The 27,779-nt window shown below is 40.5% G+C and overlaps 2 protein-coding genes across 2 annotated transcripts; one reads left to right on the forward strand and one right to left on the reverse strand.

Moving 5' to 3' along the window:
• The first annotated feature begins 550 nt into the window (after positions 1-550).
• On the forward strand, positions 551-13,764 carry LOC139460958 (peroxidasin homolog). Its single transcript, XM_071242434.1, has 11 exons — positions 551-605; positions 1,844-2,026; positions 2,498-2,611; positions 3,077-3,176; positions 3,708-3,889; positions 4,785-4,814; positions 10,601-10,672; positions 11,559-11,624; positions 12,386-12,496; positions 13,315-13,330; positions 13,623-13,764. The coding sequence occupies exons 1-11, from the start codon at positions 551-553 to the stop codon at positions 13,762-13,764; spliced, it is 1,071 nt and encodes a 356-aa protein (XP_071098535.1).
• A 9,661-nt stretch (positions 13,765-23,425) lies between these two features.
• On the reverse strand, positions 23,426-25,846 carry LOC139454397 (histone-lysine N-methyltransferase SETMAR-like). The gene is made up of 2 exons (XM_071236074.1): positions 25,816-25,846; positions 23,426-24,048 (listed from the first exon to the last, which is right to left on the reverse strand). Exons 1-2 carry the CDS (start codon positions 25,844-25,846, stop codon positions 23,426-23,428), a joined length of 654 nt encoding a protein of 217 aa, XP_071092175.1.
• Between the last annotated feature and the right edge of the window lie 1,933 nt (positions 25,847-27,779).

The following is a 27,779-nucleotide window of genomic DNA, read 5'->3' on the forward strand; positions in this document are numbered from 1 at the left end:
CGTCTTAGTAGCACTGGTGGTGTCAGTAGGTAAGCACTAAAATACACAAACCGGACCGTTCAAGAATCCGTTTTCTTATCCTTCATTGTGTTTTGTAAAATGTTGATCTTATCAGCGCCAGTAATCGCTAAAGCTGCTGATCAAAATGTTGTTTCGAACAACCATTCTTAACAGCTACGATAATAACATTTTTTCAATAGGATTCAAAGATCAAAGAGACCCGTGAAGATTCAGCTTCAGCAACCCATGCTTGCCCTAAAAGGCGACTATGCTTGTCGTAAAAGGCGACTAACGGGATCGGGTGGTCAGACTCGCTGACTTGGTTGATGCATGAAATCGATCCCGATTGTTTGGATCGATGCTCATGATATTAATCACTGGATTGTCTTGTCCAGACTTGATTATTTACAGACCGCCGTCATTTAGCTGGAATATTGCTGAGTGAGGCGTTAAAGAACAAAAAAACAAACAAACAAACAAAGATTAAAAATAATAAACAAAGTAAATTCTGCTCTTAGTTCGGTTCTACACGTAGTATACAACAAAAAACATGCTGAAAATCCCTTTGGCGATACTGGTGATGACGGCTGCCTCTGACACTGTGGGTAAGTACTAATATTAATTTACATATCTTATCCATACTAACAGCATGTTTGGCTACACCTTTAGCTCTGTATACGGATATGACATAATTATTTCATTGTTGGCACCTCTTCTAGTTTGGCATCCCTAGATATGCTTTTAATATTTACACTATCCGCTGTCTGTATAAATGTTTATGCAAATGGCGTTGTAAGTTGGATAACTTTTGCCTTTTCCATTTGACCTTTTAATGTCAACATAATGTTCAAAACAAACAAATTAAGCAAATTTGTTGCTGTAACGAAGGTCTTGAAATGTTCAATGGATACTTTGTCATTGCCTGAGGGTTTATGTTTATCTTGCTGGGTGTTTAGTTATCCTGCAGATGACATCCTGACTGTGTTAGTTTGATGGTGAGGTTAACTTCTAGGGTCAAATAAACAAGGCGTCCGAACCCGGATCAAAATCTCATCATAGGACACGGAAATTGGATGGCTGTTATAATGAGAATGCTTTTTCATTTGCTGCTTCAATTAAGGAGAAAAACATGAGGTGAGGTGAGGTGAAATGGGGTTTAACGTCACGTCCAAGATTATTGCACTTACATAGCGACATGCATACACGTGTATGTGTGTGTGTGGCTGCTTGGACTAGTCCGGACTGATGCCGATTTATAGTGCTAGCCCACTGAGATACCATGCCGCAGTTTAACACGAATACCCCACTCAGACACAGTATACTGACTCCTAGCCGACCAGTGCTTGTTTAAGCCCCTTAATGCCGAGCGCCAGACAGGGTAACAACAAGTACCATCTTTAACGTCGTTTGGTATGACGCGGCCGGGGATCGACGGTCTACCATTAGACCACGGAGAGGGTCAGAAAAAACATGACCTATTCTGGTATAACGGAAATGTTATTTGAAAAAATGTCATTTAAATATGAAACTAATTGGTTCCCTGTTTTACGGCTATTACTAAACCCAGTTTCAGTTCACGTTTAATACTGTGACAACTTTTATTCTCGACTGATATATTTCATCATAATACGAGACTGCGATAATAGCATTGCTCTGTGATAAATTAACATGTCTTTTTACTTTATCTTTTTTGACATACTTGGTATAAAAAACTGCCCACAACTGCCTTAAAACACACTCACTCCCAAAATTGAGTAAGTATCAGGAACAGAAATGTTTCGTTTCAGGTGTAGCGTTCCAGTTTATCTTCTTTTATAAATTTTTATTCATGACTATGTCTCAGCTAACTCGCATTCCTGGAAAGAACGAGCTCCGTTGATGACAAAGAATGCAACTGACGGACAGCCAGTATCACTGACTTGCCGCAAACCTCCTCCAGGCAAAGTCAAATGGTTTAAAATTGCTGGCCCTGAAGGCAAACTTTCTCAAGTCAATGTCGACCCAAGGATACAAATATCCACTAGAGGTAATCATCACCGAACTTTCATTTCAGCTTAGAGCCGTGAAGATCCTGGGTAGAATAGGTCTTCAGCAACCCATACTTGCCGTAAAAGGCGACTATGCTTGTCGTAAAAGGCGACTACCGGGATCGGGTGGTTGACTTAGATGATGCATGTCATCGTATCTCAGTTAATTTTGCGGGATCGATGCTCATGATGTCAGTCACGGGATTGTCTGGTCAAGGCTCGATTATTTACAGACCGCCGTCATACATCTGGAATATTGCTGAGTGCGGTGTTAAACAACAAACAAACAATCATATCAGCTTAAGAGTACGATGAATGCCCGCATGCATCAATGACATCTTGACAAGGTATATACAACTACCTCTGTCACAGAATTGCCACAAGCGACTGGAAACTGCAAATGCTCACTTTGTTTAAGCTCATCCCACGTCTTCTAACACGAATGGTATAATATTTTCTGAATTTTCCAGGAACACTTCACTTTTCTCATGTGAATATCCTGGATACTGCAGTATATAAATGCAGCGTCTCTGGTTTCTCTACTATGGAGCTTGGTAGTCCAGTCCAGTTGTACGTCACAAAAGGTAAATAGTCCGTATCAATGAGTTTCTGTTCTAAATATAAATTAAATCCAAACAATGTCTCAGCAGAATGTAAACACATGATATATTTTGAATGAGTGTGGTTTTGCAATATTCCTGTCATATTTCAATGCTGGGAGCACTAGAAATGAGCTTTGAACATTGTACCTGTATGGGGAATCGAACCCGGGTCTTCGGCGTGAGACCCGTGAAGATTCCGGGGTGTAATAGGTCTTCAGCAAAACATGCACGCCCCTAAAAGGCGACTATGCTTGTCGTAAGAGACGACTAACGGGATCGGGTGGCCAGGCACACTGACTTGGTTGATGCATGTTACCGTTTTGCAATTGCGCAGATCGGTCATCATGATGTGAATCACTCTATTGCCTGGTCCAGACTCGCCGTCATATTGCTGTGTGCGGCGTTAAACAACAAACATACTTGGGTTCATGATGGTATTTATTCCAGGTAACATTGCAGACACGTGGCCTACACTCCTGTGTTCAAGTGAAACAACCCACGCCACACTGGGACAGGATGTATCACTGCAGTGCATCTTCAGCGGCAGGTGCACATTATTAATGCCACCATTACTGAAATCGAGTGAGTGAGTGAGTTGGGTTTAACGCCGCTTTTAACAGAATTCCAGTTATATATCGCGGCGTGTTAGCTTAATGTGGGAGGAAAGCCCGAAGTGATGCAGGTCTCAAACGTTTATCGCTTCGGTGAAACCCACTAACACGGGTATGGTGCTGACAAACCTAGAAACATAATCGGGGCGAACCGGGATTCGAACCCCAACCATAGGTTTCTGGCGTGCCCAAGGGACGCAACTCTGCACAGCGAATCGCGGCGCCTTAGGCGACTGGGCCACCCGTGCCCCCTACTGAAATCGAAAATACTCTTACCCTGAAATGCTTATACTGCACAGACCACAAAGTAACACAGCTACAACTGTACCCCCATGTATAAAATTTGTTCATGTGACAATATTATGTTGCGAGTCTGTCTATTGATATTGTATTTCTGAAAACAAATGCCATAAATATATAGAGTGTTAAAATCAGTTTAATATGATGTTAATGCTATTGTTTTATAGGCCCGTTCCGGTTGTCACCTGGTACCGTGATATCAATCAGGTCACAAACACTGCTCGTGTGAAACTATCACATACCTCCGTAACAATCAAGAACGTGTCTGAGGCGGATACGGGAACATATCGATGTACTGGAGAGAACAATGTCGCGTCCAGTTCTCATGATGTCACTTTGATTGTAAAATGTGAGTAGGTATCAGTTCTGTATCCATTTTAAATATAAATTTAACAGTCGATGAGTTCATATTGGATTCCTATACGAGCATGTAGTCCCCTCTGAAGTGCTATAAACATGTGGTCAGGCATATTCCACATACTATTATTATACCCCCGACCTACAAAGTCGGGGGTATTAGTAATATCAAGGAATTCCGTACGTCCGTTCGTCCTTCTGAGGACATTTTGTATGAGACCCACAACTTGAAAACTACGACATAGATTCTCTTCAAACTTGGTGAACACGTTTTATGCCAAAAGGAGAGGTGCAGTGCTATGTTTGATTTTAATATTTGGATTTTATGAAAAAAATCCATTTTGTTTCATTTTTTAACATAAACATTAGTGCGACCAATTACTAAAAAGCTACATGATTGATTCTTTTGAAATTTAGGGAACAGTTTCCATACTAATAAGATATGTGCACAGTGTTATTGTGTCATATGTATTTTCTAGAAAAAAATAGGATGTTTTTCATGTTGTTACCTTAGATCTTTTTTACATCAACAGTAGTGGGACCGTGAGCTTGAAAACTATTAAATTGATTCTTTTCCAATTGGGGGTACAGTTTCTGTACCAATCGGAGAGGTGCAGTGCAAAGTTTGTTTTTCTGAAAAATTATTGCTTATTTCAAGCTTTGAACTTGAAAAAATATGTTGGAGTCGAAGTTTGGGTTTTAGTGATCCCTCCTCACTTTTTGCCTTGTTTAGTCTATTTTGATTGGAGTAAGTCACGTTTAAAGCCATGCAGATAGAGAATTGTTGATATAACTAACGGACAAGTAAACATGTCCATATATACTATCATATCACACCTTTTCTCAGTTTGTCGACTTATCCATGTTTTTACATTTCTATTCCCCAGATCCCGATGAAGCAACAACTTCTGTCTCAGGTTAGTCTATATGTATGATAGCTCTTTGCTGCGTGTTAGGTCTACAACTCTTTGCTTGCCTTAGTGAGTAGCGGCTACATTGGGTTAGCTGTCAGGGAGACTTAATTGCTTTGCTTGTCTTAGTGAGTAGCGGCTACATTGGGTTAGCTGTCAGGGAGACTTAATTGCTTTGCTTGCCTTAGTGAGTAGCGGCTACATTGGGTTAGCTGTCAGGGAGACTTAATTGCTTTGCTTGCCTTAGTGAGTAGCGGCTACATTGGGTTAGCTGTCAGGGAGACTTAATTGCTTTGCTTGTCTTAGTGAGTAGCGGCTACATTTGGTTAGCTGTCAGGGAGACTTAATTGCTTTGCTTGCCTTAGTGAGTAGCGGCTACATTTGGTTAGCTGTCAGGGAGACTTAATTGCTTTGCTTGTCTTAGTGAGTAGCGGCTACATTTGGTTAGCTGTCAGGGAGACTTAATTGCTTTGCGTGTCTTAGTGAGTAGCGGCTACATTAGGTTAGCTGTCAGGGAGACTTAATTGCTTTGATTGTCTTAGTGAGTAGCGGCTACATTAGGTTAGCTGTCAGGGAGACTTAATTGCTTTGCGTGTCTTAGTGAGTAGCGGCTACATTAGGTTAGCTGTCAGGGAGACTTAATTACTTTGCGTGTCTTAGTGAGTAGCGGCTACATTAGGTTAGCTGTCAGGGAGACTTAATTACTTTGCGTGTCTTAGTGAGTAGCGGCTACATTTGGTTAGCTGTCAGGGAGACTTAATTGCTTTGCGTGTCTTACTGAGTAGCGGCTACATTTGGTTAGCTGTCAGGGAGACTTAATTGCTTTGCTTGCCTTAGTGAGTAGCGGCTACATTGGGTTAGCTGTCAGGGAGACTTAATTGCTTTGTGTGTCTTACTGAGTAGCGGCTACATTTGGTTAGCTGTCAGGGAGACTTAATTGCTTTGCTTGCCTTAGTGAGTAGCGGCTACATTTGGTTAGCTGTCAGGGAGACTTAATTGCTTTGCTTGTCTTAGTGAGTAGCGGCTACATTAGGTTAGCTGTCAGGGAGACTTAATTACTTTGCTTGTCTTAGTGAGTAGCGGCTACATTAGGTTAGCTGTCAGGGAGACTTAATTGCTTTGCTTGTCTTAGTGAGTAGCGGCTACATTTGGTAGGCTGTCAGGGAGACTTAATTGCTTTGCTTGTCTTAGTGAGTAGCGGCTACATTAGGTTAGCTGTCAGGGAGACTTAATTGCTTTGCTTGTCTTAGTGAGTAGCGGCTACATTTGGTTAGCTGTCAGGGAGACTTAATTGCTTTGCGTGTCTTAGTGAGTAGCGGCTACATTTGGTTAGCTGTCAGGGAGACTTAATTGCTTTGCGTGTCTTAGTGAGTAGCGGCTACATTAGGTTAGCTGTCAGGGAGACTTAATTGCTTTGCTTGTCTTAGTGAGTAGCGGCTACATTTGGTTAGCTGTCAGGGAGGCTTAATTGCTTTGCTTGTCTTAGTGAGTAGCGGCTACATTAGGCTAGCTGTCAGGGAGACTTAATTGCTTTGCTTGTCTTAGTGAGTAGCGGCTACATTTCGTTAGCTGTCAAAGAGACTTAATTGCTTTGCGTCTCTTAGTGAGTAGCGGCTACATTTGGTTAGCTGTCAGGAAGACTTAATTGATTTGCTTGTCTTAGTGAGTAGCGGCTACATTAGGTTAGCTGTCAGGGAGACTTAATTGCTTTGCTTGTCTTAGTGAGTAGCGGCTACATTTGGTTAGCTCTCAGGGAGACTTAATTGCTTTGCGTGTCTTAGTGAGTAGCGGCTACATTAGGTTAGCTGTCAGGGAGACTTAATTGCTTTGCTTGTCTTAGTGAGTAGCGGCTACATTAGGTTAGCTGTCAGGGAGACTTAATTGCTTTGCGTGTCTTAGTGAGTAGCGGCTACATTAGGTTAGCTGTCAGGGAGACTTAATTGCTTTGCTTGTCTTAGTGAGTAGCGGTTACATAAGGTTAGCTGTTAGGGAGACTTAATTGCTTTGCTTGTCTTAGTGAGTAGCGGCTACATTAGGTTAGCTGTCAGGGAGACTTAATTGATTTGCTTGTCTTAGTGAGTAGCGGCTACATTTGGTTAGCTGTCAGGGAGACTTAATTGCTTTGCGTGTCTTAGTGAGTAGCGGCTACATTTGGTTAGCTGTCAGGGAGACTTAATTGCTTTGCGTGTCTTAGTGAGTAGCGGCTACATTTGGTTAGCTGTCAGGGAGACTTAATTGCTTTGCTTGTCTTAGTGAGTAGCGGTTACATTAGGTTAGCTGTCAGGGAGACTTAATTGCTTTGCGTGTCTTAGTGAGTAGCGGCTACATTTGGTTAGCTGTCAGGGAGACTTAATTGCTTTGCTTGCCTTAGTGAGTAGCGGCTACATTTGGTTAGCTGTCAGGGAGACTTAATTGCTTTGCTTGCCTTAGTGAGTAGCGGCTACATTGGGTTAGCTGTCAGGGAGACTTAATTGCTTTGCTTGTCTTAGTGAGTAGCGGCTACATTTGGTTAGCTGTCAGGGAGACTTAATTGCTTTGCTTGCCTTAGTGAGTAGCGGCTACATTTGGTTAGCTGTCAGGGAGACTTAATTGCTTTGCGTGTCTAAGTGAGTAGCGGCTACATTAGGTTAGCTGTCAGGGAGACCTAATTGATTTGCTTGTCTTAGTGAGTAGCGGCTACATTTGGTTAGCTGTCAGGGAGACTTAATTGCTTTGCTTATCTTAGTGAGTAGCGGCTACATTAGGTTAGCTGTCAGGGAGACTTAATTGCTTTGCTTGTCTTAGTGAGTAGCGGCTACATTTGGTTAGCTGTCAGGGAGACTTAATTGCTTTGCTTGTCTTAGTGAGTAGCGGCTACATTAGGTTAGCTGTCAGGGAGACTTAATTGCTTTGCTTGTCTTAGTGAGTAGCGGCTACATTTGGTTAGCTGTCAGGGAGACTTAATTGCTTTGCGTGTCTTAGTGAGTAGCCGCTACATTTGGTTAGCTGTCAGGGAGACTTAATTGCTTTGCGTGTCTTAGTGAGTAGCGGCTACATTAGGTTAGCTGTCAGGGAGACTTAATTGCTTTGCTTGTCTTAGTGAGTAGCGGCTACATTTGGTTAGCTGTCAGGGAGACTTAATTGCTTTGCTTGTCTTAGTGAGTAGCGGCTACATTAGGCTAGCTGTCAGGGAGACTTAATTGATTTGCTTGTCTTAGTGAGTAGCGGCTACATTAGGCTAGCTGTCAGGGAGACTTAATTGCTTTGCGTGTCTTAGTGAGTAGCGGCTACATTTGGTTAGCTGTCAGGGAGACGTAATTGCTTTGCTTGTCTTAGTGAGTAGCGGCTACATTAGGTTAGCTGTCAGGGAGACTTAGTTGATTTGCTTGTCTTAGTGAGTAGCGGCTACATTTGGTTAGCTGTCAGGGAGACTTAATTGCTTTGCTTGTCTTAGTGAGTAGCGGCTACATTTGGTTAGCTGTCAGGGAGACTTAATTGCTTTGCTTGTCTTAGTGAGTAGCGGCTACATTAGGTTAGCTGTCAGGGAGACTTAATTGCTTTGCTTGTCTTAGTGAGTAGCGGCTACATTTGGTTAGCTGTCAGGGAGACTTAATTGCTTTGCGTGTCTTAGTGAGTAGCCGCTACATTTGGTTAGCTGTCAGGGAGACTTAATTGCTTTGCGTGTCTTAGTGAGTAGCGGCTACATTAGGTTAGCTGTCAGGGAGACTTAATTGCTTTGCTTGTCTTAGTGAGTAGCGGCTACATTTGGTTAGCTGTCAGGGAGACTTAATTGCTTTGCTTGTCTTAGTGAGTAGCGGCTACATTAGGCTAGCTGTCAGGGAGACTTAATTGATTTGCTTGTCTTAGTGAGTAGCGGCTACATTAGGCTAGCTGTCAGGGAGACTTAATTGCTTTGCGTGTCTTAGTGAGTAGCGGCTACATTTGGTTAGCTGTCAGGGAGACGTAATTGCTTTGCTTGTCTTAGTGAGTAGCGGCTACATTAGGTTAGCTGTCAGGGAGACTTAGTTGATTTGCTTGTCTTAGTGAGTAGCGGCTACATTTGGTTAGCTGTCAGGGAGACTTAATTGCTTTGCTTGTCTTAGTGAGTAGCGGCTACATTTGGTTAGCTGTCAGGGAGACTTAATTGCTTTGCGTGTCTTAGTGAGTAGCGGCTACATTTGGTTAGCTGTCAGGGAAACCTAATTGATTTGATTGTCTTAGTGAGTAGCGGCTACATTTGGTTAGCTGTCAGGGAGACTTAATTGCTTTGCTTGTCTTAGTGAGTAGCGGCTACATTAGGTTAGCTGTCAGGGAGACTTAATTACTTTGCTTGTCTTAGTGAGTAGCGGCTACATTTGGCTAGCTGTCAGGGAGACTTAATTGATTTGCTTGTCCGTCGTAACCTGAAGCCATGAATGAGGCTTGCTTATAATATCTACCACTGGTTTGTCTTAGTCCAGGTTCAATTATCGACCGACAGTCGTGATATATTTTGAACCATGCAAATACAGGAAGAATGGCGAGGCCTTTCCTCTAAAGTATTTGCAAATGATGTGTTTGACCAGGAATATGAACATATATTTTATAGTTCATACGTGATATCAACGTTTCTTTCAGTCTTTGATTTATCTATTTTTTCGGATTTACAGTTTCTGCAGGAACTAAAACAGTTAAATGTTTCCGCAGTGCGTATTGACCTTGATGACACGACTGCACAGCAAAGCTCTATACTACTGAAAAAAATAAGGGAACTGATAGTGAAGGTGTAAGGACGATATATGTCTGTTAATTTAATTTCAGCGTGCAGATCAATATCTGGTGTGTCCACCATGTTGGGAGTTAACTTACTGTAAATGTCCAGTTTGCACCCTTGCCGGACCCTTGAAGATCCGGGGTAGAACAGGTCTTCACCAACTCATGCTTGTCGTAATAGGCGACAAAGGTTGTCGTAAGAGGCGACTAAGAGGATCCGGTGGTCAGACTCGCTGACTTGGCTGATGCATGTCATCGTATCCCAATTGCATGGATCCATGCTCATGATGTCAATCGGTGGGTTGTCTGGTCCAGACTCGATTATTTACAGACTACCGTCATATAGCTGGAATATTGCTGAGTGCGGCGTTAAACAACAAACAATTAATCAACCTTGCCAAACTGGGCTGAAATTTCTGAGCTTGATCGTAGCGCCACGAGAGGTTACTGCAAGTTATGTCCCTCCTATGTTCCTCCTAAATCTGATCTGAAATCAAGATCTATATCGCAAAGTGCATCCAATCACGTGAGCACGAAGTGGTAAACGTCTCAGACCTACATCACTTGGGGCTTTCCGCCAACATTAAGCAGACACGCCGTGATATGACTTGAATAATGTTAAAAGCGGCGTTAATCACAACTCACTCACTAACTCACAGAAAGGAATATAACGTAGAAGGATCTTTTTACTTCAAATAATTATTTGAAATTGTTCTATTATCACAGAAGTACAAAAACAATGAATTCACATGTTGAATTGCAACTTTTATATATTGAGGACCAGCTGCCGATTCACATTGTGAACATGCTGCAATGTAGTTGACGATCCGCGGCAAACAATTCTGAATTATGTCTGTACAAACAGTGACTTTCTACAAGATAGGTACACTTCTACACCAAGAGTATAATTCCGCAAAGTATTCCGCGACAGAGGAATATCGCAGAATAACGCGGGGATCGGTCTTCAGATGCTGAAGGAGAAATAGACAAAACAAAAGTTGATGATTGGGGCGTTTGTTTGATAAAACATTTTTGAGAGACAGTTTTCTTTGTATCCACAGTTGAAATTAGACCTAACCGGACAAATTTACCAGCACTGGACAATAATGAGGTGACGACAGACCCGCTTCAAAGTAAGTAAATCTAGATTTTCTATTTCTGTTTTAATTACTGTGCTCGTGGGTTTGACCAAAGTGGTAAACGTCTGAGACCTGCATTACTTCGGGCTTTCCCGCCACATTAACTGACATGCCGTGACATAACTGGAATACTGTTCAAAGCGGCGTTAAAGCAAATCACTCACTCATATTCTTCAAAACATGAAAACCATATCATGTATTTTTACAAAGCTTGTGGACCCTTGAAGATATAGGGTAAATTAGGTCTTCAGCAACCCATGCTTGCCATAAAAGGCGACTATGCTTGTCGTAAGAGGCGACAAACGGGATCGGGTTGCCAGGCTCGCTGACTTGGCGGATGCATGTCATGGATCCCGATTGTGTGGATCGATGCTCATGTTATCAATCACTGGATTGTCTTGCCCAGACTCGATTATTTACAGACCGCCGTAACAAAGCTGGAATATTGCTGAGTGCGGCGTTAAACAACGAACAAACAAACTAAACAAAGCTTGTGAAAGTGTATAGGTTTCGTTGTTTGAAGCTACCAAGCACTCATGATCAATATGTTAGAAAATAAGGCTGCAAGTACCTCAGTCCGAGTGATCTGATCTACAATGAAGAGAAAGGTTACCTTTTATAAGCTATGTTTTCGTGTTAATTGACTGTGTACTCTGTACCTGTATGTTTGGATACAGGTGTAAGCGTGGAGTCAAGTCATATTCAAGGGAACTTAATAACATGCTATAAGAGTTGTCCCATTCGAAGGGGTGGGCAGAATATGTCGACTAAATCTGTATGTGTGCAGTTTACTCGAATATCCAGTTGGCTTTGTGTCTTTTTGTGGACTCTACGTGTTAAAGGTGTTATTTGGATCAATCATTGTTACACTTATACCTAGCAGGACTACATGAGACAACTGAACCTGCAGTGCAGAGCAACGTGACGTCACCAAACCAGGTCCCTGGTAAGCTTATTGCTTCTCTTGAATTGTGACCTCTGCTGTGCTCGAACATATCTGAGTCTCTGGCTTTCTGGCTAAACTGTATTAGATATATTTTGTCTGGTAACAACATGTAAACGGGGTCGCCCTGACCCAATGACATTTAATTTCCATAAGGTACAACCCCGTGGTTTACAATGACAGCAATCCTCACATGTAACTATTATCATTTCTTTAGTCCAAGGTAGATAACTCTTATTATGTGTAATGCTGATATGCCTGGACATACAATAAGTAGCGCACCTGTTTACAATGTAGTAACAATGCAAAGTTAACAATACAATATGATTAATTCATGCGTCATAAGTCTCTGAATCTTTGACTCAATATTCGGGGTAAGTATCTGGAACGTAGAAATTAAAGCTGGTCCACCAAATTAGAGCAAGATGCTTTGGGACTGTGATAAAGGGTTGGTGTTATAGAGACATGTTTTAATTGTTATTGACTCCAGCAACAAGTATTGCACATACAGCGTTAGGGCAGCGCCGCTGAAAATTAAATCGTTTGCATCATTGCTACTGAGTACTGTTCCTTGTATTTAGACGTTCAAAGCAATAGTCCCCCGGAAGGTGTTTCAAGATTAACAGAGTCCCGAATAAGACGGTTCTTTGTATATGTCTTTGTGGGGCACACGCAGTCCCTAGGTAACTGCAATACTGAATTAACTAGAACTCTGGTTTTTGTTTTGAAACATAACGCTACTGATGTTGCTGTACTTGGCCCAGGTGTGCCAGCTCTATCTACAGTAATCGCCGTTACCACTGGTACCGTCCTCGTCCTCCTTGTTGCACTATCTTCTGCAGCTATTTGCATCAAAGGTTACTGTCTCCGAAAAGGTAAATGTGTTGTATTAGTCTTTATATAAATAAAATTATCTCACTCAAAAACTTCTAAATCGACCCGCCCTACAACTGTGATAATAAAACGGAACAACGCTAATGTACTATATATTATCATTGTTTCGTAATTACACAGTCTTACATTGACTGCATTACAATACTATAAGGGTCACGCTATTTTTCAGGGCATTATCATTTGCAGAAGCCCGAGGTCTTCCATTAACTGCCCGACGAAGGAGGCTTCTGCAAATGCTAATGACCTGAAAAATAGCGTTACCGTTATTATCGCTAAAATGGATGGAATTTGTTATCAAATAAAAAGAAACAACAATATGGGTTTTGAAACATTTACTGCAATCAACACGTATGTCACTGACCCACTTTTACAAATATGGAAACGCCATAGAACAAACCAGATGACGTCACTATTGAACGTCACCTACCTATACCTATCCTATGACGTCATCTAAAAACGGGCATGATAATGACCCGTCGTCAAGCAATATGAGGGCATTATCATGTTACAGTGGCCCATTCATTTCTGATAACATGCGGGCGGTTTAATGATAATTCCATCTATTTTAGCTATAAAAATGTACAATGCGATAATGATAATGTAAAACTGACTAATGTTGTCTACATGTGTAAAGGCAATGCTCCTAGATACATTTCTGTCTGGTGATTTGTTCAGGATACTACGTAATCAATGACAATCTTTGGTTTGTGTAGGTCGGGGTGATTACATTGCTATATATTGAGATTGATATTGTCAGGAAATCACATTAGTGACAAACTGTATTGTTTCCTACTTTCAGGAAAAGACGAATATAGGTTAGTAATACTCTGTTGATAATAACAATAGACTTTTATTAACTGTAAGCGAGATTTTGATCCATATGATGCATGTCAGATATTGCTTATGATGCAAGATCGTGCACAATAAAGCTCTGTAAGCGACGTGGACATGGATAAACGTTACAGCTGAAACAAACTTAACACATCCCAAAATATATATCGAGTCTACTCAAAGTAACACGTTCAGCCGTAAACTTCTGTTGATGCAACCAGGTACGTTTATATGGCCAGTGAGGAAATGTGTCTAATTGCAACCTGCTTCTTTCAGACTCCGAGTTCAGGTGGCCAAACTTGGTGACAGAGATTCTACTTATGAAACGATCAACGAGGACGAAGTTACTAATCAGTATGAACGGCCTCTCAGGAAATGTGTGCCAATATACCTGGAACCAGGACAACCAGCAATGTGATCAGATGACTGAGAGTGACAAGGGTACCACGCCGATATTAGCAATATTTTAACCATATTGCGTCGGACGCCAGAAATGAGGACAGACATTGTACCTGTTATGGGAATAAAATTTCTTTGCCTTGCACGCTTCAAGAACCAGTCTAATTCACAACCAGATATATTAGTTGACCATACTACTAAAGGCTTCATAGAACTTACCACTATGTCGACCGTCTCCGTTGTCTACTTATCATCTGCCCGGAGACCGAAAGGTTGAGGTTTCGGTTCCCTGTCCGGGTTTAACCAAAGTACGTGAAAAAATCGCACCCTTGTAACCATTTTGGGGGATAAAACAATTAGAACTAGTCGGTTCGGAGTCAATGTGCCATGTCTGAGGTATCTTTGTTTAACTGAGGTATCTCAGTGGCATAGCACATTGCCAAATGAGTGCAATAATCTTGACCTCACCTCAGCTTCAGGTGAACGTTGGAAAGTTAGGGCATCGGACATCCATTCTTCACATCTTTCAAAACCTGGCTAATAGTGATAGTATCTTCATATGACACTTTCAAATAAAAGTATTTCCTGTGTCGAATTTCATAAAACTCTCAACAAGACTGTTTTTCTGAAGAGTGATGACTTTAACTTTCCAATAGTTAACTTTCCTATGACGTGAAATATTCCAGCAACCGCAGCCTTTGGTGCCTACATTTCACAACTTTTGACATACAATCGAGAAGACTCTTCCCATCAAGAGCTGAAAGAGTGTCATAGGACTCAAAAGCTGTTCGATCAAGATTACAACACCAATGGGCTCAGTGGAGCTTTCAAAACGTTTTATGGTAGACACATAGAGTACATTTCCAAACTTGACTCATTTGTGACAAAAAATACGTCCCTATTTTGATTTGTACCCTATGGCTCCGTATTCTGTTAACAATTTCAACAATCGACATGCCTGTGATGGGTGCCACGGGTAGAATATGCTCACCTTTGTGCGAACACCTGGTATCACCTGCTTATGATAAAGTCGGATTCGGACAATCGACTCTGCTTTATGCAGAGATTTCTATAGGATATGGAAAGGGTTTTGTCGCTTTTAATTATTAAGATCGCTGCAGCCTCGTCCCATGCGACTGTGAATAATTGGACATAACCTGTTTCCATATTGAAATCCCAGTGAAAACCAATTATCTCCCCTTCCATGTAGAAGGTCCTCAATTTGCATAATTTTCCTGGTAACATAAGTTGTGATCGATGTAGCTGGTATAATTAATGCATTCAGCATGAATATTGAAAGGGTTTTGTTGCTTCTATTAAAAGGAAAACGTTGACGCAAGTTTGGACATATGTTGACATTTTAACAAACTATTCATGTAGTTCTTCACAATATTGTCCTTGGACACCTGTTATTGGTAAGGTGATGCTGGCCAATTGACAAATATTGTAAGGGTTACGCTATTTGTCAGGCCATTATCATTTACCTAAGCCCGAGGTCTTCCAACAACTGCCCAACGAATCCCAGTGTACATCTTGTATCATCATGGAGTTATCAAGCCTAGTAACATTTTAGTGTTATTTTGGAGTATTAAACATATCAACAACAAAGCACAAATCACATGATTCAAAGTTAATAAAGAGTTTTCTGACGAAATAAGTGAGTGAGTATGATTTTACGCCGGCTTTAGCAATATTCCAGCAATATCACGGCGGGGGACACTAGAAATGGACTTCACACATTGTACCCATGTCGGGAATCGAACCCGGGTCTTCGGCGTGACGAGCGAACCACTCTAACCACTAGGCTACCCGACCGCCCCACGAAATAAAGAGTTCACAGGTATGTATGTCTTGTCTGGTATCCGTAGTTACCGTATTTATCACGCGCAGTCCAGAAATAATCGTCTGCGTCGTCTGGAGTACAAAGCAACAATATGGCTTTGATGTAGGAGATTCAAAGAGTGTATTTGGTTTTCAATCTGGAGACAATGTCATATTTGGTCCCGGATTCGATGATTTAGATTTTCTGGATGAATTTAATCTGGAAGAAATATAAAATTTGATAGAGATTCAACTACTCCCAAAACTGCAACTCAAGAAATGGAACATAGGTCCAACGCTAGCAGCGTCAAGATTCAAGAAATTATCAGATCGAGACTTGCTACAACTTGACGAAAGCAGGCAATGAGAAATACAAAATGGGGTGTAAAAATGATTCAAGGTGAGCCCTATGTTCCCAAAATAAATGAAATAAATATAGCCTCACGGTGATCATGGTGGTATTGCCTTCAATCTACATAAATAAATCGGGAGCCATATTTCGTTGTCTACGCCTAGAGTTGGAACTGGATTTAATTTTACGACATTTCCTTCTGAAATGATACAATAGATTCCCATTTCATATCTTGGGCCAATATTCCTCGTTATATAAGTCCCCCTCATGATATGTGATAGGAGTTTTTCGGAACTTTTTCTTTTGTGATCATATATCTGTATCTCGGCCAAATCAACATAGAAATCAAGTTGGGCTATGTTATATCTTTTTAAGATTGGGCGACCGAAACTGGTAGGGCAACTGTAGACCTTTCATCGATAAGCCCCAAAGACCTCGATGGTAAACTACGTAAATTCTACGCCGAGGCCCAGCCCAAACATCACGACCAGAGGCCAAACAAGATGCCACAAGCCCAGGCTGCAGAATATCATAAAAAACACGATGAAATACCTCAATGAACCGAAAAAGATACACAATCCTTAATCCTTAATAACATTCATCCCACCTTGTGTAGAGTATCAAATCCAGACTATTATACTGATATGCGTCTGATCCCTGTTTCAAATAATAACCATAATCCTTAATACAATCTAGGAAGGACTTTCTTCATATTCACAGAGATTATTTGAGACAAGTGGAATTAATACCATGTGGATTCTTAAAAACTCAAAGGATTTGCTTGACCTTTTGCAATCTCAGAAAAGAAACAAGTTCCATTCTGTCAAAACATTTAATTTTTCAACTTTGTACACCACTATCCCACATGCAAAACCATTCGTTAATCCATGGGGCCTTTGTTACAAAACATGGTGACAACAGATACCGTCACGTATCTATATTCAGAGGTTCAGGAGAATTTGTAAAAAAATGAAAACAAATGCCATCTGATGTTCACTGGGAAAAAAATATGTGAAATGCTGGATATGAAACATCTACGTACAATTTGGGGGTATGAGAATTAGGCAAGAAGTAGGCAACCCTAGAGATAATGTATAAGTTTTTCATACTTCGTCACATGTGGGACAATTGCACAAATGAACAATCTCTTTCATTAGAAAACCTGCATTTGGACGCTCGAATGACTATTTGCGGTGCGTTTCGCGGCACGAGTCATACTAAACTTTCCGGCTCAAATCTCAGATAATATTAATTATAATCTTAGGGATGGATCTAATTTCCAAGAAAATCGATTGTAGGACCTAAGGCAAGCAATCTCGTTTGATTAAACTGTGGAATTCCCTTCCCAATAACTTTATTAACGCTTGCACATTAGAGAATTTAACACTCTAGTCAATTGCCCTAAGACCACAAATAAACATATAGACTCAAACTTCGATTCAAATTCCTTCAAATTATGTATTGTCGCCCCAGGCACGGCTGTAGCGAATTAAACGCTCATAAACTGAATGGAAATGTATCAGACAGACCAGGCTGCAAATGGGTGTATCATTTCGAAGATGCTTTACATTTTCTATTTACCTGCAGAAACTATGCAAATATTAGAAATAATATCATCAATGCATGTACCCGAAAACAGTTTTATACGGCAGCTCTTCATCCGCAATGTTGATAGAAAATTCTTAAATCAGTCCACGATTTTATTGTACAATAAGAAGAAGATTCATAAAGTAATCTAAATATATTTTTGATAAAATATTGAAATTGAGATACCACATTCCTTTAACTCGGACACCATTAGCTCAAGCATACGGTTTCATATATATTCAACATAAACATGTTTAGTTTACATAACGTTATCAAAGGTAACCTGTTTTTCCTGGAGCGGTATTTATATATGCAATGTTGTGCCTGTTTAACGATCGAGATTTCATTTATGAAATAGAAATATGTTCAAACCACAGTTCAGACAACACCTGGGTTGAGCCCAAATAGTGGCACAAGCGTACGCAACCGGATGAGGGTGCACAACATCCGGTGCCGACGTCCAGCGATGCGCCCAATTTTGCTTCCAAGTCACCGCCAGGCACACCCAGCTTGATGAAGACAGCATTTGAGGTTTAGAAGACAAGACGGGGACATTATACTGTTCACAGATGAGTCCAGGTTTCATCTGGACATCTCTGATGGTCATGCGAGGGTCTAGAGGCGTCCAGGAGAACGTTGTAGCGACGCTTGCGTTACTCAACGTCGTCAGATTTGGGATGGAACTGTAGCGATATGGGGTGGCATAACAACTCTTGCAAGAACACAACTCATCATTGTTAATTTTTAATGCGTATTCTACCGTGGCGATATCGTTCGGGGTAATGTTCTTCCTTTGTGCAAATGCAGAGACGTGACGTCACGTTGCTGCAGAATAATGTCCGCCCACGTGTTGCACATGTTTAAGAGACCTTACTTCTGTACTGCCAAGGCTGGCTGCTTCTCTGTACCTCTCCCCCACACAACGCTTTCACCACTTTCTATGAAGCACAGTTACACAGATCCGTGTTGGGTCCCCAACCCTTTCGTTGTCGTAGTAAGAAGTGGGTAGATTTGATAGGTTGTCAAAATCCGTGACTAAGTTGATTTGGGTGTCATCGGAACCCGAAGGGATGGGACTTGGTCGTAATATCTATCACTGGTGTGTATGGTTCAGATTCAGTTATCGACACACAGCCATGACATTGTGCTTGCTGCGGAAAAAAAATCAACAACACACAAGTACAAATACAGGTGGAATAATGGGAAACACTGCGAAAGTCAAACTATAAAGTACCTCAGTCACATATCAATGTATCCAACTTATATTTTGTCACATTAAATTTAACAGGTTCCAAAAAATGAATCCCAAAAAGACAAAGTGCAGCACGCAGCTGCAGTTATTGGATTCACTTTGACACACCTTTATTAATATTCATAATTATTCTTTAAGAAATAATTGTCGTTTTCAGTGTTATACACCTCATTAAATATTATAAAACAAATGACGCCCTATATGTAATGTAGTTATATGTCAGTTCAATCGTCTTCAAATAGATAAACACATATCTCTTTGGTTATTTCCATCAGTGATGTAAATGCTGTGAAATTAAACATTGATAAGGTCGTTTATAAAACAAATGACGGCCAACAGAAAATATAATCTTACCAAAAATGAATCACAAAAAGTCATAGTGCCTACAGTGTCGTTGACGTCAGCAAGCAGCTGCAGTTACTGGACTCAATTTGTCACACCTTTATTAATATTCATAATTGTCGTTTAAGAAATGTTATAAAGCTGAAAATAATCATTTTGCACAAGGTATTACGCAACATCTGAAACAGGTTAAACTTCGCCCTTCCTAAGATTTAAGCTTTGTATACAGTCCCATGGAGCGATAAGAAGATCACTTCAGCTGTTACGCAGAATGGTGGCACGGTAGTAGGTAAGATATACATGTACATCTCGTTCTTTAATTATTGATTTAGTTACAATTTGAAGAAAAACTTAAATACCATTGTTATCCGGCATATGAAATTGTGAATCATATCAATCAAGTAATATTTCCGAAATTTTATCCTTTGCTTAGGCGTTGCCGAATGTATGAGTCTTCAGGTGTTGATGAAGCCGTTATTGTATTTGGCGAACACTCGAAATCCAAAATTAGCTTTTTACCATTTAAGCGTCCTCTGTTCTGGTCGTTGCGCAAGTAGTTGTCTTCATCGTGTTCCCCTGAGTTGGTACAATTTAACATGTGTAACATAATTTGGTAAGAATCATGTTTTCAGTGTTATCCACCTCATTAGATATCAATAGAAATTAAATATATAATGAAATTGTGAATGTTATCCATAAACAAATTGCATTATAAATTTTCTCTTCCAAATAATAATGTTATAAAAGTGAGTGAGTGAGTATGATTTTAGCAATATTCCAGCAATATCACGATGGGGGACACCAGAAATTGGCTTCACACATTGTACCCATGTCGGGAATCGAACCCGGGTCTTCGGCGTGATGAGCGAACGCTTTAACCACTAGGCTACCCGACCGCCCCCGTTATAAAAGACATAATTATGTGCGCTCTGGTTCAATATACACATTAATAAATATCAAAAATCGTATGTTTTTCTAATAACCAACTCAAATGATCTAAATGCCTCTTATTCGAAAGCTATCATGGTTATTAGGGTGTTTATCGAACTTAACACATATGATTATTAAGGAACCAATGTGCACAAATATGCATCTACTCCGATAGCAGTACTTTATGCTTGATTTCCAGACAAAGAGAAGATAACCTAAATTCTTAAAAACCTAAGCTTGCTACACAAAGTTGAATATCACAAATTAACTATAATAAAACTAAACTGTGTCTCACTTTAAACATTGGTCACGTGTCATTACTAAGTGAGCAAAATGTGCAACAGACATGTACATTTCATACATTCACAAATGTACGTGTATCTACTGTCATTCTTAAGGGCATGTAAACTTAACGGACTTCGATTTCAGGCGCTTGAAGAACCAGAAAAAAAGACAACCGTAAAACAAACGTCTAATATGACGATGGAGAGGTTTATGCAGCAAGTAACCACCTTAATGTAATGTAGTTATATGTCAGTTCAATCGTCTACAAATAGATAAACACATGTCTCTTTGGTTATTTCCATCTGTGATGTAAATGCTGTGAAATTAAACATTGATGAGGTTTATAAAACAAATGACGGCCAACAGAAAATATAGTTTCAAATCATTCTAGTCTAAAACCTTAAAAGATAGTTATATGAAGTAAAATGTTTTGAAAAGATCAACGTCTCAACGAAATCGGCATTTAAAATGACAATGATATATACAGCATCCGATATTGGTATGACAGGCGGCGGAGGAGTCAAAATTAGCTTTCAACATAATGTACAAAGGGCACATACATCTAAAATCGCTTAAGTTCAGTGACACGTCACATTAATAGCGTGTATGTCCACCCCCTGCTACAAGACACTCCACTCCCGGCGCACAGAAAAAATAATTCGTGAGTTGACGCTTTACTATCTTTAAGTATTTTTATGATGAATTCGGAATACTTTCAGGGCAGTCATTCTGAAACTTTTGATTATCCAAGGAAACCAAAAAAACCAATTGCATCACTTTTATTTTGCCAACCTCATTCTAAACTTTTGTATTTGTGTCATATTATGATCTTGAAAAGCTCATGCAGTAGAGAGACAATCAATACGTGTCACCTCCACCACTTCAGTGTGTTTCTTTTCACATGCGTTCAATAAATGCAAGTCGTCTTCTTACAAACATGGCCTCCCCGGGATTCTTTCAGATACAGGTTAAGCTTAGTATATAAATCCTTGATGTTGAATATTTTGCAGTCAAGTGATATTGTTTAATCTGTTTCTGCAAATAGGAATATCACACTGATATTCAGTAATGGCATGTATGTAATTTAAAGCTTGGTAGACTCGGCATTCAATTTCTTTAAACATAAAGTAAAATTAATCTGATTTGCTCTTGAAGAATTTCGAGAGAAAACATAATGCCCCATATATACATGGTGTTAATATAGATAGTGGCCATACATTAGTCTCCATCTCAGTAATGTGGCTTTGACCTGACAGTGCTGATTCATTTAACATTAAGAACTACAACACAAGCACACATGTGCAAGAGCAGTGCTATAATGATAACGTCAACCACGTTTCACCTCAAAGATGCCTCTGATCGGATGCCTGAAAATGTTCAGGTATATAATAAATGCAAGGTCAAGCAATCCTTACAAATCTACAGTCGTTTGCATGATTTGTTTATCACAAATTTGTAGAGAGTCATACTCCTAAAAACCTTTCCTCAGCATATCAGATAGCCTCTTTCAAAATATCAAATCGCAAAACTGTGTGTACAATTCGTTCAACTTCTGTTTGGAGTAAAAGGCGACTAACGGGATCGGGTGGTCAGGCTCGCTAACTTGGTTGATACATGTCATCGATCCCAATTGCGTGGATCGATGCTCACGATGTCAATCACGGATTGTCTGGACCAGACTCGATTATTTACAGACCGCCGTCATATAGCTGGAATATTGCTGAGTGCGGCGTTAAACAACAAACCAACCAACAACCATACTTCTGTTTGGTTAGAAGTTCAGATCTCGTTTCTGAGCATGTTTTGTGTTATAGAATTCAAAGTAATACTATCAGTTTGAAAAATTGTTTCCTCACAGTACTTACAGACAGATGGGAACGGGAATGATTTGGGGACACATCGAAATACACAAGAGTTGTGTGTATCGGAGTACTAGCCTTGAGGCATTAGTTCTAGTACTAAGTCTGTGGGCATTTGGTTTATTTCACAAATTGACATCTTATTAGCTACATTTGTAATACTTTTAATATGAAACAGGTGGCATGAACCTTTAAAATGAAAATATTTTAGCCCTGCACTTGATTTGCTACATTGAAAACATGATACATTTTGATGAGTGGTACATAAGTTATTGCAATATTACGGAGTTCTGTAAATAATCAAGTCTGGACCAGTCAATCCAGTGATGGAGATTATGAGAACTGATCTACACAATTGAGATATGATAAAATGTATCGACCATGTCAGCGTGCATGATCACCGATCCTATTAGTCGCCTCCTACCACAAGCATCGGTTGCTGAAGATCAATTCTAACCCATGTCTTCATGGGGTCCAATAATGCCGTACGGATGACGGAAACAATACGCTGTTGTCTCACGACGTGATATGACTCTAGGGCACATATGACTTTTATGAACCCCGACATGTTTTCCCTCGTAGGTAATAAACCTGCATATTTTAACTGAGTTGTTGACATGCGTCATATGAACAGACGTCACTGTTCTTTTTTTCAGCCGCCGTCATTTAGCTGGAACCTGTGGAATAATAAACATAGCTTAGTTTTGTCAACCAATGACCGCGTATATTGACACGGCAAAGGTAGTTGCAACAATGCCTTTGTTAATTTAGTCAGGCAGTGGTTGAAATCAGTTAGGCTGGCAGCGGTAGTTGCCACCTACATATATACTCGCAGGACCGGGCTGGACAGTTGCCTTAGGCCAGCAGTGATAGCTGTCAGCTGAAACTTTGGCAGCATGGTACGAGGGCCATTCAATATATAACCAGCCTAACCTATTTGCTACTGCTCCTCACTTCTTCTTTATCCACATAATCACCATTGAGGTCTATGCACTTTGTCCAGCGATGTGTGAGAGCTAAAAGCCCGTTGTGATAGAAACCATGGGGTTGTTTGTGTAACCACCCCTCCACTGCTGTCGTGAGTACATCATCGGACCGGAAATGACGTCCACGCAGTTCTTTCTTCAAGTTTGGGAAGAGAAAGTAGTCGCCTGGTGCCAGGTCTGGTGAGTAAGGTGGATGAGGCAATACTTTGAACCCGTTCCGCTTCACTGCGGCAACCGCAAGTCGACAGGTGTGCACTCTGGCATTATCATGTTGGAGCAGCACACCTTCTGTGATCTTTCCACGACGTTTGGCAAGAATAGCAGTCCAGGAGATCGGAGTAGTACTCTCCAGTAATAGTCTGGCCACGTGGCAAGTAGTCAATGAGCAAGACCCCTTTGGTATCCCAAAAGATGGTTGCCATGACTTTGCCAGCCGATGGTTGAGTCTTAAACCTTTTGGGACGGAATGAAGCAAAGCCAGTCCACTGCTTACTCTGTTCTTTGGTTTCTGGGTCATAGTGGTGTACCCAGATTTCATCACCAGTAACAATTCTCTCCATAAAGTTTGTTGCATCCCGACTCCATTGCTTCAACAGTGCCTGACACATTGACGCACGTACAGCCTTCAGATCATCACTCAGACATTTCGGGACCCATCGGGCAGACAGCTTCCTCATACCCAGACGATCATGTGAAATGGTATGGACACTTCCCCCTGAAATGTCCAAGGCCTTGGCCATTTCTGACACCTTCATGCGCCTGTGTTTGACAACCAGTTGTCTCACTGCTTCACTGGTTTGGTCATTGGTAACCTCTACAGGCCTGTCAGGGCGTGGCTCATCTTCCAGGTTCACCCGACCCCTCTTAAATACTGAACCCAGAATTTGACCTGTGCATACGAAGGTGCACTGTCACCATAAACATTTGACAATTCATCATGTATCTCCTTTCCTGGTTTCCCTTTTAAGTAGAGGTACATAATAACAGCCCTGTATTCAACCTTTGACGGAAATTTGGCAGAATCTACCCTTGCCATCTTTATAGATCACGTGTACAATACAATACAATTTCCTCAGTGAAACTTTGTCTATGCACGTAACATACATTGGTGCACAACACGTGACAAACATACAACCGTTAAGATCTGATAAATAGCTTAGGCTGGTTATATATTGAATAGCCCTCGTAGTTGCGAAGAAATATGTATGCTACACGGGAACGGGCAGGGCGGCGGCGAGAGCTGCTAATTGAATAATGTTCAAAGGGAATTGCCATAGCTACGGTAGCTTAGTAATCCACTTTTACCTTCACACCCTCGGCTATTTCATCAACTCTACTCTTCCACAAATATTGTTAAGACATCATAGATATATGTTTACTACACCTCGCCTTGGACGGCTAGTAACAGAAGGAGTATGATTCAGTGCATGAGTCATTGATAACAAGAGTTAGCCACTAACGTGGCTATATCCTCCGCCCCTGTTGCAGAATTTATGAATTTAAATAAAAAAAAACCCTAACCTTTTTATAACTTGTCATGAAGAGTGTTAAAAAAAAGAAGAGTTTGGAAACTAAGTTCATCTTGTTGCCATGGCAACGTAAAAAGTAAACATTTCTAAAAGATTTAAATAGCAAAAGGCACCAGTTCAGCATGTACCTGACAGACCTGCAAAGTGTGATGAAGAAATATTGAACGGTATATGAATTATGCTCCGGAAACGAACCCTACCCTCACAGAACCTAAGTCCATCTTGTTGCCATGTAAACGTAAAAAATAAAAAATTCTAAAATTTCTTAATAGCAAAAGGCACTAGTTCAGCATGTACTTGACAGACCTCCAAAGTTTCATGATAAATTATTGAACGGCTTTTGTGTTATGCTCCGGAAACGAAACGTGACGGACGGACGTACGGACGGAAGGAGCCCGTTTCTACATCCCCCGCCAACTTTGTTGGGCGGGGGATAATGAAACCTGTTGTCAGAGATCGAGCTGCAGAGAAGAAACTTGTTCAAATGTCGACGAAAATTACTTTAATATCAATTATAAATACGTCTACTCTGTTGCGAATCTTAAACAACAATATGTAACATAGACACACGAAAATACAGACCATCATGTAATTATTCGAGTTTCGTACGGACGCTTATAAAGGTGGGGGTGCTTATTCCGGCAAACTTGGTAACAAAACAACAGAGAGTATTACAGTGATAGGGTATTGCATATATCTTACAATAAGACTTGAATGAGATACTAATACTAACTGCTACACATATCAGATATATACTCAGTGTCGTTTGATATCCACATTCGAAGAAATAACTCAGTTTCTATTGCAAAATACCATATGTTTGTTTAGCAATTTGGGGCAATTGCGTATTTCGGATAAAGAAATTAAGATATACATGTATATCTGTTTTCAAATCACTTTGCTCCGAATGCACTACAAATCCTCTGGGGACGGACTACTTTATAACTTTATTCAAAGAATGACCTATTTTTCATTGTTATTCTCCGGCGACTGAAGTTGTATATGCTCAAAGAGACTGGTGAGCTAACTAACAACACTCGTCAGGGGTCTTTGCATGAACCCCCCAGCTCCAACAGCACCAGACCCAAAATTGCAAATGGACGCTCTCATTGTTCTCCGTAAAGTACCTGATGCAGTTGTCACTGACGACCCACTCATGGACTCATGGATCCCTCTGCTGTCGATGATCTTTCTGATGATCCCTTGTATATTTTGTTTGTCATTTTATAATCAAATTTACCGATTGAGAAACGAAAGGCCAATAAAACAAATTAACCAATTATCTCCACAGCAGCATCTTACAATATATTTCTGTTACTCTCAATGCTGACTGTTCTTTGCATGGCATTACCTGTTGCGTGTATGCTGCTGCTCGAACACTTGCGGAACTTCATACAGTTTCCAAAGAAAATGAACAACAAAAGGGTAATAAACAAAATCATCCAAAGAAAAACCGGTGTCAAAGTAAACTAAATGAAACAAGGAAAGGTGTGTCCTGGATAGAACTTTGCTTAAAATTGCGTTCTTCGGGACAATCTGTTTCAAAACGCCAGAGCTGACTTTGTTGGTGCATGTCGTTGTCTCCCAACTGCGTGGATCGATGCTCATGATGTCAATCAGTGGATTGTCTGGTCCAGACTCGATTATTTACAAACCACCGTCATTTAGCTTGAATATTGCTGAGCTCGGCGTTAAACAACAAATAAACAAACAAAACGCCAAAGATCAACTTGGAAAAAAATTATAATAAAACACAAGACAACAAAAGAGAAAATTCTCAGTCATATTCTTTATTCTCTGAAAGCAAAGTTAAAAGTGTTGATAGAAAGAAAAAGAAAGTGGGATAAGAAGGGTAATTTCATAAAACAAAATCTATTGTTCAAATCAAATGGAAAACAATTTTACAGGCAATTAAATGCAACCTATGACAGCGGTGAGAAAAGACCCAGCATTGGTTCCAGTGAAAGGTTTTGGAAACAGTTGTGGTCTATACCCGGCAACTGTAACCTCGAGGAACCATGGTTACAGGATTACAACGATAGTGTACACGAAAAAATAAGTCATCATCGTCATTAACACCTCAACCATCTCCTGGTTAGATGTTAAAGGGTATCGACACACGTCAGTGTGACGACAATTAAAACACGAAGATGATTGGTCATATGAATAACACTGTTCACTCATTTATGTCAGCGACCTAAGCACACATTTCCAGGCACCCAGAAGAAAAGAAGATTGGTATATCTGGGAACAGCGATACTCATCACAAAGGTAATCCTATACTCTTTTCAACTCTTCGTTATTCTAGGTATTGCAATGACTCATGTTAAACCTGTTGTTCGGCAATTAAGTATACTGTGTGTAGCTTGAGGTGGTTTTAAATTTAAAGCCTTGAGTTATATAGTGGATTTTAATTTTGGAAGAATCAGAAATTCCGTTTGTCAAGGTGAGAGAAGGATTACCAAAGCAACAGAATATCTGAGCTCGGTATTCATGAAACCATCCTTTGATTGTCGCCAAAATTCGATGATGGAGTTGTAAGGATCAATTGCTGGTTCAGAAAATGATCCTTGAAGATGCTAATACTTACCATCGTAACCTTTCAATGTGTTGCAATGACAACAGAAAAGCTTATGATTCTGTACCTACCGAATGGATTTTGAAGTCACTGGATTGTATTGACTCTCCGAGCGGCTACTGTTTTTTGTAAGTCTCTGATGAATTACTGTTCAACTCAACTTGAGATATTTTCGCAGGAGTAGGTGGTGACCTCGGAACCCATTTCTATAAGAGTGAGTGAATGAGTGAGTTGGGTTTAACGTCGCTTTTAACAGTATTCCAGTTATATCGCGGCGTGTCAGCTTTATGTGGGAGGAAAGCCCGAAGTGATGCAGGTCACAGACGTTTACCACTTAAGTGAAACGCACGAGCACGGGTATGGTGCTAACAAACCTAGAAATATAATCGGGGCGAACCGGGATTCGAACCCACAATCATAGGTTTCTGGCGTGCCCAAGGGAGGCAACTCTGTTGGGTACTCTTCAAATTCTCTGAAACGTTCTCGTTGGGTTCGACAAGGCAGAGCTTTCGG

Source organism: Haliotis cracherodii, unplaced genomic scaffold (genome assembly GCF_022045235.1).
Source record: "Haliotis cracherodii isolate W230 unplaced genomic scaffold, xgHalCrac1.p SCAF_1, whole genome shotgun sequence".
Classification (NCBI taxonomy): domain Eukaryota; kingdom Metazoa; phylum Mollusca; class Gastropoda; order Lepetellida; family Haliotidae; genus Haliotis; species Haliotis cracherodii.